The 15787-nt window shown below is 46.9% G+C and overlaps 1 protein-coding gene across 1 annotated transcript in view; it reads left to right on the forward strand.

Annotated features, from left to right (window-relative positions):
• Positions 1-1415: 1415 nt before the first annotated feature.
• LOC118078447 (cytochrome P450 2J2-like) overlaps positions 1416-15787 on the forward strand; it is a 39808-nt gene continuing 25436 nt past the window's right edge. The window contains exons 1-2 of the mRNA XM_060274306.1: positions 1416-2035; positions 3539-3701. Of these exons, the coding sequence (XP_060130289.1) occupies positions 1868-2035; positions 3539-3701 (331 nt within the window). The 5' untranslated portion in view covers positions 1416-1867. The remainder of the gene's footprint in view (positions 2036-3538; positions 3702-15787) is intronic.

Raw genomic sequence — 15787 nt, forward strand, 5'->3', positions numbered from 1 at the left:
AATGACATTATCACTGGTGGCTCCACACGTGAATGCTGCTTGACCCACTTTCTTGCAGTCCTTAAGCAGTCCCTAAAAACTATTTTTTATCCCACTAACCTTTTATGAGTTTCATTCCTTTTTAATGGTTTTGTTTGATGCTGCTCTTATTATGTTTATTCTAGATCCATTTCTAACCCAGGTTTAGGCCCAGTTTTGGCACACAAACTGCTTGGGTCGCCCTGTATGATGATCTCTGTGGGGAGTGAGACAGTGGAAAAGTGTCTCTGTTAATTCTTCTTGACCACTCCTTGACTTTCTAGGTCATCAAGACTGCTTCCTCCACCCTTGCCCCCCACTGCAGGAGGAGCCTGATTGTTGTCAACATTTTTTATTTACTTATTTACATATTTACATATTTATTTTCTATACCACCCTATACCCAAAGGTATCAGGGCAGTTCACATAAAATATCAAATAGATAAAATAAAATAAAACCAACAATCCAATAAAAAACCCGAAAAGAGCCAGCATTTTTAAAAGGGTATAAGATGTAGATCAAGTCAGGCATAGGCCTGGGTGAAAAGGAATCTTTTTGCCTGGTGCCTAAAGGTGTATAGTGAACATGGGTGGAGAAGGTCCCTCAAAATATTGTATTTGGGGGGGGGGGTCCAAGAGAAGTTGACACCCACGCTTCTTACCCATCATTTCTCTAAACTATATTAATATTAACAAACATTTTCTTCTGTTTTGATTCAGACTCATGGTGTAAATCATGAATAAAAGGAGAACTAATTTTTATAAGGAGTGAAATTATTCAGGGGTGTTTCTCTTCCACTTCCAAGCAGGCACCGTGCATTTGGGCGAGTCCTCACTCTCCCAGATGAACCCCCTCCGAGAGAGAGAGAGAGAGAGAGAGAGAGAGAGAGAATGTACACATGCACACTTGGCTTTTCCTAAGAGTCTGGGTAAAAGTTGGATCCAGTACATATAGATCAGAAAGAGGAAGCAGGAAATACTATCACTCTTTCAAATTCCTCCTCCAGCTCTCTGCACTATTCAAGGGAGAACAGAGGTAATCCCCTCTCTTTGCGCTGGAGAGGATTTTGGTGTGTTCCAGCGGGGCTTTTCTCATACTTATTTTTTATTTTGTGAATAAAATATTCTTTCGCAAATATTTATTTCACAAAATCAGTCTTTTTCTTTTGTTTTGATTCAGACTCTTGGTGTAAATCAGGAATAAAAGGAGAACTAATTTTATAAGGAGTGAAATTATTCTTGGTGTTACTCTTCCACCAAGGGAATCACCAACTTTTTAAAGCCATTGAGCACATTTGGAATTTTGAATAAGGAGGGAATAAATGAATTAGTGAATTTTGTGTGGTCAGCACCATGCATTTGGGTCAGTCCCCACACTCCCAGTTGAGCCCCCAGAGAGAGAGAGAGAGAGAGAGAGAGAGAGAGAGAGAGAGAGAGAGAGAGAGAGAGAGAGAGAGAGAATGTACACGTGCACACTTTGCTTTTCCTAAAGGTCTCGGTCTCATTTTTATTTAATGAACATTTGGAACAAAATTATTTCCTACATATTTTTGTCACAAAATTGGTCTGGATTCTAATTGCAATTAATATTAATCGGACATCCTCTCATTTGTGTGACACATATAAGCATGATTATAGTGTTCGATTGTGTTACATGACTTGCAATCACAAGGCAACTTGCAAATGATGACACAACACTTGTTGCTTGTTTGTTTTAAGTAACTGAGCATATAAAAACAGGGAGTACTGCTGATGTCTTTGATGAAAGCAAATACTCCTTAGATAAAGAGAGTTGAACCTGACCAGACAACCTAGAAAGAATTAAGGAGAAAGAGACAGCAAGAGAAGGATGGAGATATGGGCATTTTTTATTGCTCTGCTGGTGGCGCTTCTGATTCTGCACTACCTGAAACAGCTTTGGTCACGCAGGCATTACCCTCCAGGACCTCTCCAGCTTCCTCTCGTGGGAGCCATGTGGCTGTTTGGATTCAAGATTCATGAAAATACTCTCGTTCAGGTACTTGTTGCTTAGTGATAATTCAGTCTAATGTCAGCAATTGTTTTATCTATTTCCCCCAACAATTGTGATATGTAAGCGTAAACTATAGTATGGGTTAAAATGGTAAATGCCATAAGCCTCCATTGTCAGAAGCTGTATGCAATACAAATAATAGTAATAATATAAAGGATATTATTATTAATACTGAAAAGCACAAAACCGTATAAAAGTTGAAAATGCGCATTAAAAACTACTGATCAAAAATATTTATTGTATACTTTTGAACTGGGGAAGGAGGAGAGAAGACCTTCAAAGGAAGAATGGTTTATTAAAATCTTGGAATATGCAGAGATGGCAAAAATTGATAAAAGATACAAATTTAGAATCTTTTAAAGACGACTGGAAACCCTTTCCACTCTATATAAAAAATTATTTCCCATATGCAAAGACCATGGCGTGGATTGAAATGTAAGAAAACAGCAGAATATATTCAGAAACATGTTAGAGAGTGTCAGGGGATGGTTGTTGCTACTCTTGAGTAACGACCCTCCACATCTGCTTGTCTTTCAGATGTTTTTATTAGTGCATATTATTTACAGTGCAAAGAGTCCATAAATCAGGTCTGCCTCAGTCTGAGTCAGAATCTTGCAATGGTTGCTTTCTGTTTCGCGTCCAACATAACAGCCTGGGAACTCCGAAGCGCCTCCCTTTCCTTCTACGGGGAGCCATTCATCTCAATTCCAGTGTGGGGGGGAAATGGCCTCCCTGCTGACTGTTTGCCGGTCCCTTCTTCCACCGCTCTCTCTCTCTCCCCTCGGAGCAAGGGCTCTCTGAAGCTTTCAGAGCCTCGGGTCTCCCTTTCTGTTTCCTGGCTCTTGTAATCTGATCCTGTGCTTGACTTGCTGCTTGGCGAGGAACTTGACCTGATTGGGGGGGGCTGTTCCCTATAAGCCCTCCCCCTTACAGAGAGGATGAAATTAGATAAGATGGAACTTTGTATGTAATTCAAGTTATAAACATTGATGTTGGGTGGGTGGGTTGTCACTTGTTTTGTTGCATTGGAATATAATTGCTATGTAACAACCTGACCCAGTGCTCTAGCCCACCCTGTACCCTCCAGATGTTTTTTGACTATGATGCTCATCTGCCCCAACCAGCATGGCCAACAGTCAACAATAATGGGAGTTTCAGTTCAAAAGCCTCTTGTGGGCTACAGTTTCCACATCCCTGCACACAAAATAATTGTAACAAAATCATTTTCTGGAACAGGAGGGCTGATCACTATGAAGTGCCTCTGCTGTTCTGATCCTAGGCAGAAGCAGCATAGACAGCAAAGAGTAAAATAAATGGGTTGAAATGGAGGGAGAGGATGAGGATGAGGTGGGGAGATGATAGGAAGAGAACTGCACATAGTGAGAAGCTGCAGAGGTGAGGGAGACTGAAGCTCTTGTATTAAGTTGAAATATCCAACTGCGTTTTTGAACACATCATTCCTCTCCTCTCTTTTGACCCAAATGGTAGCTGGGAAAGCAACATGGAAATGTTTTCACCCTATGGATAGGACATCTACCCATTGTAGTACTGTGTGGATTCCAAGCAGTGAAAGAAGCTCTCATTGACCACTCTGACAAATTAGACCAGCGACCAGAGACTCCTTTCCTTAGGACTATGGCAAAAGGAAAGGGTAAGTAGTGAAGAATAAGAATTTCTACTGGTATTTTCCCAAGAGAAAAAAATTAACGGGCTGACCAGAAAAATGGTTCTCTATTATTGTTGCACTCAGCAGGAAATGGGTTACCTAGGAGCCAACACCTAGGGGCTGGGGTCCCTTCAGCGCCCCCCCTAAAATATTTGAGGGGACCAGGCTCCCCCTATGTTCATGGCAATTGCCATTCTAATGGTGCGCGTGAGCCACATCATGTGATTGATTATGCAAGGCTGGGCTTACTTCCCCATATTTTATTCAAGTTGGCACCCCTGATGGATTGCAACAAGTGCTTTGTGGAAATAGCAATTGTACTGCACTGTGGTTAGATTCAACTGCAGGTAGAAGTTTGTTGCCTCTTGCAATTGTAATGCATTTACTATCCTGGCCCTCGGTTTTGGATGAAGAGCTTGAACACTGAGTTCTTTCTGCTGAAGGCTTTGACGCCTACATCAGATTGGCAGCCTCTCAAGAAACCTAGATCACTGAAACGTGGTGGGATGAGTCTCATGACTAGAATGTAGTAATAGAGGGGTACAATCTATTTCAGAGAAATAGACCAAACAGGAAAGGAGGAGGAGTAGTGTTATATGTCAGGTATGTGTAGACCTGTGAAGAGATCCAGGATTTAAAACTTCAAAGCCAAATTGAGAGTATCTGGGTCAGAATTAAGGGAGAGAAAAACAACAGTGATCTCATTGTGGGAGTTTACTATAGATCCCCAAGCCAAACTGAGGACACATATGATGCCTTCCTGGAACAGATGACCAAGCATTCAAAAGTGTCAGGAGTATGGGCAGGAGTCAGGCTCTGGGGCCTGTAGTGCTTTGCAGGACTAGGGCCTGACTCAGCTTGTGCTGGAGAAGCAAGGAGTGACCACTCAGGTGAGGCCACTTGATACCTCACTGCACCTGGTGGCAGGAGCTGGGAGGGATAAAAGCTCAGCATTTCCCTTCAGCTCTTTGCCACAGCAACACTATCCCTGCCTGGTTGCATCTGGCCTCTTGCAACTGCCTGCTGCTGGACCCCCAGCCCTGCACCTGTTCCTGCTTCTACACCTCCATCTTGCCTCTGGTCCTGACGTCCTCAGCCAGGGCTTCAACCGCCCGCCGACCGGACCGTGACAGTTTGCTGTGGCAAAACCTCGTCCCGGCCAGGGTGCAAGATGGACGGAGCCCGGCCTATGGACCTCACCGCTGTGCTGCAGAGCCTCCACACATAGGTAGCTACACTCCAGGGGGAGGTTCGAGCACTTCGAACGGCCCCTGCTGTGGTTCCAGCCCGACGTGCTCTCCCCGTCCCATCGCCGGAGCGGTTCAGGGGAGAGCGTGGCGCCCTGCAGGGCTTTGTAAGCCAGTGCCGGCTGTTGTTTGCCACCTGTGCTGCGGACTTGCCCACCCAACGGAGCCAGGTGTGCTTTATGGTTAGTCTGCTCACAGGCCCGGCCCTTGCTTGGGCTACACCACGGGTGTCAAACACAAGGCCCGCGGGCCAAATCCAGCCCGCCAGACCTCGTCATGTGGCCCGCCGAGCGCCCCAGCCAGCAGGACCCAGCAGCGGAACCTTGCTGCTGAAGCGCTGCGCCGACAAAGCGCTGACAAACAGCTGGGGCCTGGGGGGCGGGTAGAAAGGTGGCCGGAGCAGCGCTGCGTGGAGCACCCCGAGCCACAGCAGCAGGAGGAGGCAGCTTGCCAGGTCAGCGCCCAGCAGCGCCACACGGAGAGTCCCGAGCCTCTGTGACGCAACAGTGCTCTGTAGCACTTTGAATCCTCCTCCTCCTGCCACGGCTCGGTGCCTGGAAACAGCTGTTGCTGCTGCTGCTGAAGCACAGACAAAGCACCCAGCAGCGCCGCGTGGAGGAGGATTCAAAGTGCTACAGAACACTGCTGCGTCCCAGAGGCTCAGCAGCGGCTCAGCCTCACGAACATGCAACTCTGAGGCTTTACGCACGTCTCCTAAAACGGACACCCGCTGCCTCACACTGCACAGGAAATGCTTTTTGCCCCTGGGTCCCTTCGCGCTCTTTTCTGGCGCTGAATCAAGGCGGCGACCCCCCCCTTCCCTTTCTTTCTTCCTCTCTCTCGTTCTTATTCTTTCTTTCCCTCTCCTTCCTTCCTTCTTTATCTCTGTCTTCTCTCCCTCTTTCTTTTTCTTTCCTTCTTTATCCCCTTCCTTATTTCCTACTCTTCTTTCTCTCCCCTCTTTCCTTCCTTCCTCTCTCCCTCCGACTCCCTCTTTCCTTCCTTCTTTCCTTCCTTCCTTCCTTCCTTCCTTCCTTCCTTCCTTCCTTCCTTCCTCCCCTCCCCTCCCCTCCCCTCCCCTCCCCTCCCCTCCCCTCCCTCTCCCTCTCCTCAGAAACATAGGATGCTGCTTTATACTTCTGGCCCTTAAACCCTGGAACCAGGAGAACAGCTCCAGTGAGTCAACCTCAGCCAGTCCCTTTGGTGAAGGGCTCACTGGCAGAACATCTGCCCTGCATGCAGAAGGACCCCAGCATCTCCAGGTACCAGTAGCTCTGCAAAGCTCCTGCATGAAACCCTAGCAAGCCTCCACCACCCAGTGCAGTTACCAAAAATCATTTTTCAATAAATTGTACAATAATTGTACATTTGAATATCTACTTGCCATTATTCTGACTATGTTAGTTATTACTTACATTATTACAAAAAACAGTAATAATTGAATGCAGTGACAATAATTTCATGATAATAAAGAGAACCGGCCCTTTGAGGGTGACCAAACTGCTGATGCGGCCCCCGATGAATTTGAGTTTGACACCCCTGGGCTACACCATACCTTGAGGCCGACGACCCCCTGCTGGGGCATTTGGACAATTTCATTGTCGCCCTGGAAGGCATGTTCGGGGAGCCGAATCGTGCTCAGACTGCTGAGATGGCCCTGCAGAAACTCCGGCAGGGGGCCCGCCCGGTTACTGAATATGCCGCCGAGTTCCAGCGCTGGGCTGCGGACACTCAGTGGAATGAGCCAGGTCGCCGGTTCCATTTTCATCAGGGACTTCATCCCTGCCTGTCTGAGAGGGACTCTGAACGCAGGTCAAGGGATCCTCCGGAGGCTAGCGCTGCAATGGGGTTGGAAGAGGAGCCCATGCAACTAGGCGCAGCCCGCCGTTCCCTCTCTAGCCAAGAGAAGAGTCGGAGGCGGACCCTGGGACTATGCTTGTATTGTGGAGAAAGGGGCCATTTTGCAGCAGAGTGCCTGGCGAAGAGGTCCGCGTTGGGAAACGCCAGGCCCCGGCTGAACTAGGAGGGGTTCAGCCGGGACCCAGTCTTCATGCACCTCACTTCCTGATCCTTGTTTGCTTCCTCCTTCCCCAGGGGGGCATGCTGACCCTGGAGGCAATGATTGACTCTGGGGCCTCTGGCATTTTCATGGACATAAGTTCGCCAAAAAATACCAAGTACCGTCAGTGGCGAAAGCCTCGTCTGTGCCAGTGGTTGGGTTGGATGGAACTCCCCTCGCTTCCGGCCCTGTTACCCATGAGACCTGCCCGCTGGCCATGTTAGTGGCGCCCCAACATCAGGAACTATTAGTCTTTGACCTGGTCCAGACGCCTCATTTCCCGGTGGTCCTGGGTAGTCCCTGGTTGATCCGGCGCAGCGGACGCTGTCTTTTTCGTCATCCTTCTGCCGAGACGTTTGCGCTCAACCCCCAGTGCTACCCCCATTGCCACCAGCGCCAGGGGCGCCTCACCAGCCAACCCTTACTTCTTCCACTTTACAGGGGACTGCCCCTGATGGAACAGGGTCTCCGGACATCCAGTTAATCCCGGAGCCCTACTGGGACTTGGTGGACATGTTTGAGAAGAAAGGGGCTGAAACTTTGCCCCCCCCCACCGGACTTATGATTACCTCATTGATCTGCAGCTGGGAGCAGAGATCCCCTTTGGCCGCATTTATGCCTTGTCGGCCCCTGAACCTGGGGCCCTCCGAGAGTACCTGGACTCTGGCCAGGGGGTTCATTCGTCCCTCTACTTCCCCCGCTGGGGCCCCCATCTTCTTTGTCAAGAAGAAGGATGGTGGGCTGCGTCCGTGCATTGACTACTGGAAGCTGAATCAGGTGACCATCAAGAATCGCTACCCTCTACCCTTAATTCCAGAACTGTTCGAGCGGCTGCAGGGTGCGAAGGTCTTTACGAAATTAGACTTACGTGGGGCGTACAACCTGGTTAGGATCCGGGAGGGAGACGAGTGGAAAACCGTGTTCCGGAATCGGTATGGCCATTTTGAGTACCGGGTCATGCCTTTCGGACTGTGCAACGCGCCAGCTACGTTCCAGCACTTTGTGAATGACGTCCTGCGTGACTTGCTGGACCGGTTCGTAGTCGCGTATTTGGACGATATCTTGATTTTCTCCACATCTCTAGAGGAGCATCACCAGCATGTCCGCCTGGTCCTGCAGTGACTTCGGCAGCACAGGCTGTATGCCAAGCTGGAAAAGTGTGCCTTTCACCAGTAGCGCATGGAGTTCCTGGGATAAATCATCTCTCCTGCAGGTCTCCAGATGGATCCCAGAAAGGTGCAGGCGGTGCTGGATTGGAGTCCCCCCAAAGATATTAAGGGGGTCCAACGGTTCATTGGGTTTGCCAATTTCTATCGCCGCTTCATTCAGGGCTTTTCACATGTGGTTGCTCCCATTTGCACCCTGGTCCGAAAGGATGCAACGTTCCAGTGGACACCGGCTGCGCAAGAGGCTTTTGACTTCTTGAAGGAGGCTTTCACATCTGCTCCCATTCTGGCCCATCCGGACACCCAGCTCCCTTTTGTGCTCGAGGCAGATGCCTCAGACAGGGCAATCGGGGCTGTGTTATCGCAACGACAGGGGGCACAGAAGTTGCTTCACACCTGCGCCTTCTTTTCCCGGCAACTCACTTCTGCGGAACGAAACTATGATATTTGGGAGCGGGAACTCCTTGCAATTAAAGTGGCATTTGAGGAATGGCGCCACCTGCTGGAAGGGGCTCTGCATCCAGTTCAGTTCCTCACAGATCATTGGAACCTTGAGCATTTCCAGGCCATGAAATGCCTAAAGCCACGCCAAGCACGTTGGGCCTTGTTCTTCACATGCTATAATTTCCAGATCGCCTACCGCCCCGCTGCTCAGAATGGGAAGGCGGACGCGCTTTCCCGGAGGGACTCGGACTCCGGGGATGACAATTCGGAGTATGGGCAGGAGTCAGGTTCTGGGACCTGTAGTGCTTTACAGGACTGGGGCCTGCCTCAGCTTGTGCTGGAGAAGCAAGGAGTGGCCACTCAGGTGAGGCCACTTGATACCTCACTGCACCTGGTGGCAGGAGCTGGGAGCGATAAAAGCTCAGCATTTCCCTGCAGCTCTTTGCCACAGCAACGCTAACCCTGCCTGGTTGCATGTGGCCCCTTGCTCCTTGGACCCTTGCCTTGCCGACACCTTGATCCTCGACCCCCCCAGACCTTCGCCTCCACCTGGCTCCTTGACCCTGCAACTGCCTGCTGCTGGACCCTCAGCCCTGCACCTGTTCCTGCTTCTACACCACCATCTTGCCTCTGGTCCTGATGTCCTCAGCCAGGGCTTCAACCGCCTGCCGACCGGACCGTGACAGAAAGGAAGTGAGATAGTAGTAATGGGGGATTTCAACTATCCTGATATTTGTTGGATGTCAAACTCAGCCAACAGCATAAGGTCGAACAGATTCCTCACTGGCCTTGCGGACAATTTCATTGTCCAGAAAGTGGGAGAAGCAACAAGAGGATCAGCCATTTTACATCTGGTCCTAACCAATAGTGATGACCTGGTTAGTGGGGTAGAAGTGGCAGGATCATTAGGTGGGAGTGATCATGCTCTTCTGGAGTTTATTATTCAGCGGAAAGGAGCAACCAAGTATACTAAGACTCAAATCCTAGACTTCAGAAAACTTAGGTAAATGCTCGGTGAGATCTCATTGACAAAAATACTAAAAGGGAAGGGAGTTCATGATGGTTGAGAGTTTGTTAAAAGGGAGATATTAATTGCACAACTTCAGGCAATACCAATGAGATGGAAACATGGAAGGTGCCTAAAAAAGCCAGGGTGGCTATCTAAAGAACTTTTAACTGAGTTAAGATTTAAAAGGGATATGTACAACACATGGAAAAAGGGGGAAATCACCAGAGAGAAATTCAAACAAATAGCCAGCACGTGTAGAGACAAAGTCAGAAAAGCTAAAGCACAGAATGAACTCAGGCTTGCTAGAGAGGTTAAAAGCAACAAAAAGGGCCTTTATGGGTATGTCCGTAGCAAAAGGAAGAACAAGGAAACAGTGGGGTCACTTAGAGGAGGAGATGGTGAAATGCGAACAGGGGATAGAGAAAGGGCAGAACTCCTCAATGCCTTCTTTGCCTCAGTCTTCTCCAAAAAAGAAAACAATGCCCGACCTGAAGAATATGGAGCCGATCATTCAGCAGGGGAAACACAGCCCAGAATAAGTAAGGAGGTAGTACGAGAATAATTGGCTAGTTTAGATGTATTAAAGTCTCCAGGGCCAGATGAACTACATCCAAGAGTATTAAAAGAACTGGCAGAGGTGATTTCAGAACCACTGGCAATAATCTTTGAAAATTCCTGGAGAACAGGCGAAGTTCCAGCAGACTGGAGGAGGGCAAATGTTGTCCCTATTTTCAAAAGGGGGAAAAGAGAGGACCCAAACAATTACCGCCCAGTCAGCCTGACATCAATACCTGGAAAGATTCTAGAGCAGATCATTAAGCAAACGGTCTGTGAGCACCTAGAAAGAAACGCTGTGATCACTAAAAGTCAGCATGGGTTTCTGAAAAATAATTCATGTCAGACTAATCTGATCTCATTTTTTGACAGAATTACAAGCCTGGTAGATGAAGGGAACGCTGTGGATGTAGCCTATCTTGATTTCAGCAAGGCGTTTGACAAGATGCCCCATGATATTCTTGTAAAGAAGCTGGTAAAATGCGGGCTAGACAATGCTACCATTCAGTGGATTTGTAACTGGCTGGCTGACCGAACCCAAAGGGTGCTCATCAATGGCTCCTTCTCATCCTGGAGAGTAGTGACTAGTGGGGTGCCACAGGGTTCTGTCTTGGGCCCAGTCTTATTCAACATCTTTATCAGTGACTTGGATGATGGGTTTGAGGGCATCCTGATCAAGTTTGCAGATGACATCAAATTGGGAGGGGTGGCTAATACCCCAGAGGACAGGATCACACTTCAAAATGACCTTAACAGATTAGACAACTGGGCCAAAGCAAACAAGAAGAATTTTAACAAGGAGAAATGTAAAGTACTACACTTGGGCAAAAAAAATGAAAGGCACAGATACAGAATGGGAGACACCTGGCTTGAGAGCAGTACATGTGAAAAGGATCTAGGAGTCTTGGTAGACCACAAACTTGACATGAGTCAGCAGTGTGATGCAGCAGCTAAAAAAGCCAATGCAATTCTGGGCTGCATCAATAGGAGTATAGCATCTAGATCAAGGGAAGTAATAGTACCACTGTATTCTGCTCTGGTCAGACCTCACCTGGAGTACTGTGTCCAGTTCTGGGCACCACAGTTTAAGAAGGATACTGACGAGCGAGCTGGAACGTGTCCAGCAGGGGGCAACCAAAATGGTCAAAGGCCTGGAAACGATGCCTTATGAGGAACGGCTTAGGGAGCTGGGTATGTTTTGCCTGGAGAAGAGAAGGTTAAGGGGTGATATGATAGCCATGTTCAAATATATAAAAGGATGTCATATAGAGGAGGGAGAAAGATTGTTTTCTGCTGCTCCAGAGAAGCAGACACGGAGCAATGGATTCAAATTACAAGAAAGAAGATTCCACCTAAACATTAGGAAGAACTTCCTGACAGTAAGAGCTGTTCGGCAGTGGAATTTGCTACCAAGGAGTGTGGTGGAGTCTCCTTCTTTGGAGGTCTTTAAGCAGAGGCTTGACAGGCATATGTCAATAATGCTTTGATGGTGTTTTCTGCTCGGCAGGGGGTCGGACTGGATGGCTCTTGTGGTCTCTTCCAACTCTATGATTCTATGATTCTATGAATTTCATGCTCTTTATCCAGCTCGTAGCCATCAAGGAGAAGAAGAGAAGAATGCCCTTTTCCCCAAACCCATCTGCTTATATACATTATTTACACAATGGGCTTTGCGTGATTGGCTACTTCACGGCACAGGTTACAAGGACTAGGAATTTTGTAAGTGTCAGGAGTATGGGCAGGAGTCAGGCTCTGGGGCCTGTAGTGCTTTCCAGGACTGGGGCCTGCCTCAGCTTGTGCTGGAGAAGCAAGGAGTGGCCACTCAGGTGAGGCCACTTGATACCTCACTGCACCTGGTGGCAGGAGCTGGGAGGGATAAAAGCCCAGCATTTCCCTTCAGCTCTTTGCCACAGCAACGCTATCCCTGCCTGGTTGCATCTGGCCTCTTGATCCTTGCTCCGTGGACCCTTGCCTTGCCGACGTCTTGATCCTTGCTCCGTGGACCCTTGCCTTGCCGACGTCTTGATCCTTGCTCCGTGGACCCTTGCCTTGCCGACGTCTTGATCCTTGCTCCGTGGACCCTTGCCTTGCCGACGTCTTGATCCTTGCTCCATGGACCCTTGCCTTGCCGACGTCTTGATCCTTGCTCCGTGGACTCTTGCCTTGCCAAAGTCTTGATCCTTGCTCCGTGGACCCTTGCCTTGCCGACGTCTTGATCCTTGCTCCGTGGACCCTTGCCTTGCCGACGTCTTGATCCTTGCTCCGTGGACCCTTGCCTTGCCGACGTCTTGATCCTTGCTCCATGGACCCTTGCCTTGCCGACGTCTTGATCCTTGCTCCGTGGACTCTTGCCTTGCCAAAGTCTTGATCCTTGCTCCGTGGACCCTTGCCTTGCCGACGCCTTGCTCCTTGACCCTTGGACCTTCGCCTTGCTTCTTGTTCCTTGAGCCTTCGCCTTGCTCCTTGGACCTTCGCTTTGCCGACGCCTTGCTCCTTGACTCCCAGACCTTTGCCTCTGTCTTGCTCCTTGACCCTCCGACTGCCTGCTGCTGGACCCTCAGCCCTGCACCTGTTCCTGCTTCTACACCACCATCTTGCCTCTGGTCCTGACGCCCGCCGACCGGACCGTGACAGTAAGAGGCAAAGATACACAGCTAAATACACTGGAGAGCGGTAGACTCGTAATCTGGGGAACCGGGTTCGCGTCTCCGCTCCTCCACATTAGGGTGGGTCATAAAAAACTTTTTTTGGAAAATGATTCCTCCCTTGATCTTATATCAGGCGTATGGTATAAACAGTCAAATTTCATATTTGGGACAAATCGGTTAATATTTAGACCCTGCTCCTACAGATTGAAATTTTGCCTCACTACGAGTGATGAAAACATAGGAATTTGACTCATTTACTCTCTGTATGTTAAATTGTGAACTAATAAACATAAATTTTAGATTTTATGTAGAGCAATAATAGTTGCATACTATTATTTTATGCAATATTTATTTATTTAAGATAAAACATGTTGATAATTTACATGAAAAACCTATGTTTTTGAACAAATTATATGGAACAATTAAGCAAATGGTGTACTAAACAAGTAAACATAAACAATAAACAATAAAACACCACTCATATTATGTGATGCATCAAAACATCACATTATACTTAATTACTTAAGTATAAATTGTACTAAGTGCTTACATTTTGTGTAATAAAATTTAACAGAGGAGCATATTTCAATTGTTTCATTGCCTGATGGAAATTACATTGGTGGTCATGTTACACCGGTTGATAGCAAGGTGAAATCTATTGCAAATTCTCTTAACTCATTTCTCAGAGATAAAGACCTAGTATGAGTCAACTTGCAGCAGTTGCTTGTGATGGGACAAACACAAACATAGGTGCCCTGGGAGGAATTATCCATCTTATTGAAATAGACATTGGCCAGCCATTGCAATGGAATATTTGCCTCCTTCCTGCCAATGAACTGCCTCTACCACATCTCATCATTGAAATAGATGGACCCACATCTGGGGCTAACACCTTTTCAGGGCATATTGGGAAATTACTGCCCAGTGTCACCGATTTGCCAGTTGTTGAATATAAATGCTTTGCACAATCAGATTCAATCCCAGAAATGCCATAAGTAGTTTGGAAAAATCTATCTACTGACAAAAAGTATTTGTGGCAAATTACATCTGCACTCATCTCTGGAGAATTCAGCAGTGACTTACAGCTGTTCAGAATTGGCCCATGCAGCCATAGCAGGTGGCTCACTAGTGCCTGTCGTATCTGCCGGCTGTATGGAACAAATGATAAAATGGTTGGAAACTGACACATGAGCCACCAACCATCAGGAACATGACAAACAATGAACTGTTAAATATTGTGACCACTCCATTAACAATTCCAAAATTCAAGTGCCATTTGCAAATGGTTGAACGTGCAGTGAAGGGGGTTAGTAGAGCATCTAGGATAGTTATTGGAGAGAAAAGACGTGATGCTACCATCAAAACGACAATGAACAATCGCTCTAAATTCCCAAAACAAGAGACAAATAAGGACTTTGCACCAAAATAGACGTTTAGTGTAAGGCATAAAAGCATATTTTTAGCATGATATAATATGGTGTAAATGTACAATGTATAATATTGCATAAGGCATAATTTTATTAATTACACAAAATGTAATTGTACAATTTAGTACTTAGTACAATTTATACTTAAGTAATTAAGTATAATGTGATGTTTTGATGCAACACATAATATGAGTGGTGTTTTATTGTTTAATGTTTATGTTTACTTGTTTAGTACACCGTTTGCTTAATTGTTCCATATAATTTGTTCAAAAACATTGGTTTTTCATGTAAATTATCAACATGTTTTATCTTAAATAAATAATATTGCAGAAAATAATAGTATGCAACTATTATTGCTCTAGATAAAACCTAAAATTTATGTTTATTAGGTCACAATTTAACATACAGAGAGTAAATGAGTCAAATTCCTACGTTTTCATGACTTGTAGTGAGGCAAAATTTCAATCTGTAGGAGCAGGGTCTAAATATTAACCGATTTGTCCCAAATTTGAAATTTGACTATGGTTATACCATACACCTGATATAAGATCAAGGGAGGAAACATTTTCCAAAAAAAAGTTTTTTATGACCCACCCTACTCCACATACAGCTGCTGGGTGACCTTGGGCTAGTCACACTTCTTTGAAGTCTCTCAGCCCCACCCACCTCACAGGGTGTCTGTTGTGGGGGAGGAGGGGAAAGGAGATTGTTAGCCGCTTTGAGACTCCTTCGGGTAGTGATAAAGTAGGATATCAAATCCAAACTACTATTCTTCTTCTTCTTCTTCTTCTTCTTCTTCTTCTTCTTCTTCTTCTTCTTCTTCTTCTTCTTCTTCTTCTTCATACCACATGACTCTCAGGGTAACTCTGCAGTTCTATGATTATATCATTCTGTTGCTCTATTATATCTGAATCTGGAGAGCCCCTGGACTGGTGCCTGCATGGGCTGGATTATGGTGGTGGACTGGATGAGGGCCAATAAAGTGAGTCTGAATCCTGGTGAAATGGGGGCATGGTGATTAGAGTCTAGTCAATTGTTCAGTTTACTGCTATGGATGGGGTTGAATTCCTCCTGAGAGGACAGCTTCATTGACTAGGGGTGCTCCTGGATCCATCTTGGCTGCTAGAGCCCCAGGTGATCTTAGTGCCTTCTACCAGCTTCAGCTAGCAAGGCAGCTTTGGCTAGTAAGACAGCGAAAGTAGTTTCTGGATCAGGATAGCCTAATTACTGTCATCCATGCGCTGGTTACCTCCAGGCTGGATTACACAATGTGCTGCATTTGGGGCTGCCCTTGAAGGAGGGCCTGGCAAAAAATGCAGTGGCTTGACTGCTCATGGGGGCAGGATATAGCCAGCATGTTATGCCACTGGCTGACAATTAGCTAAGTTCAAGGTGCTGGTTGAACAAACAGCCTATACAACTTGAGATCAGTATATACTCTTCCAATAAGCTTTTGATTTTAGATCTTTCTCAGTTTTGCTTCTTTTCAGCCCTCGATTCCTCTGGGAGGATGAGT

The sequence above is a fragment of the Zootoca vivipara genome, chromosome 5, assembly GCF_963506605.1.
Source record: "Zootoca vivipara chromosome 5, rZooViv1.1, whole genome shotgun sequence".
NCBI classification, from domain to species: Eukaryota; Metazoa; Chordata; class Lepidosauria; order Squamata; family Lacertidae; genus Zootoca; species Zootoca vivipara.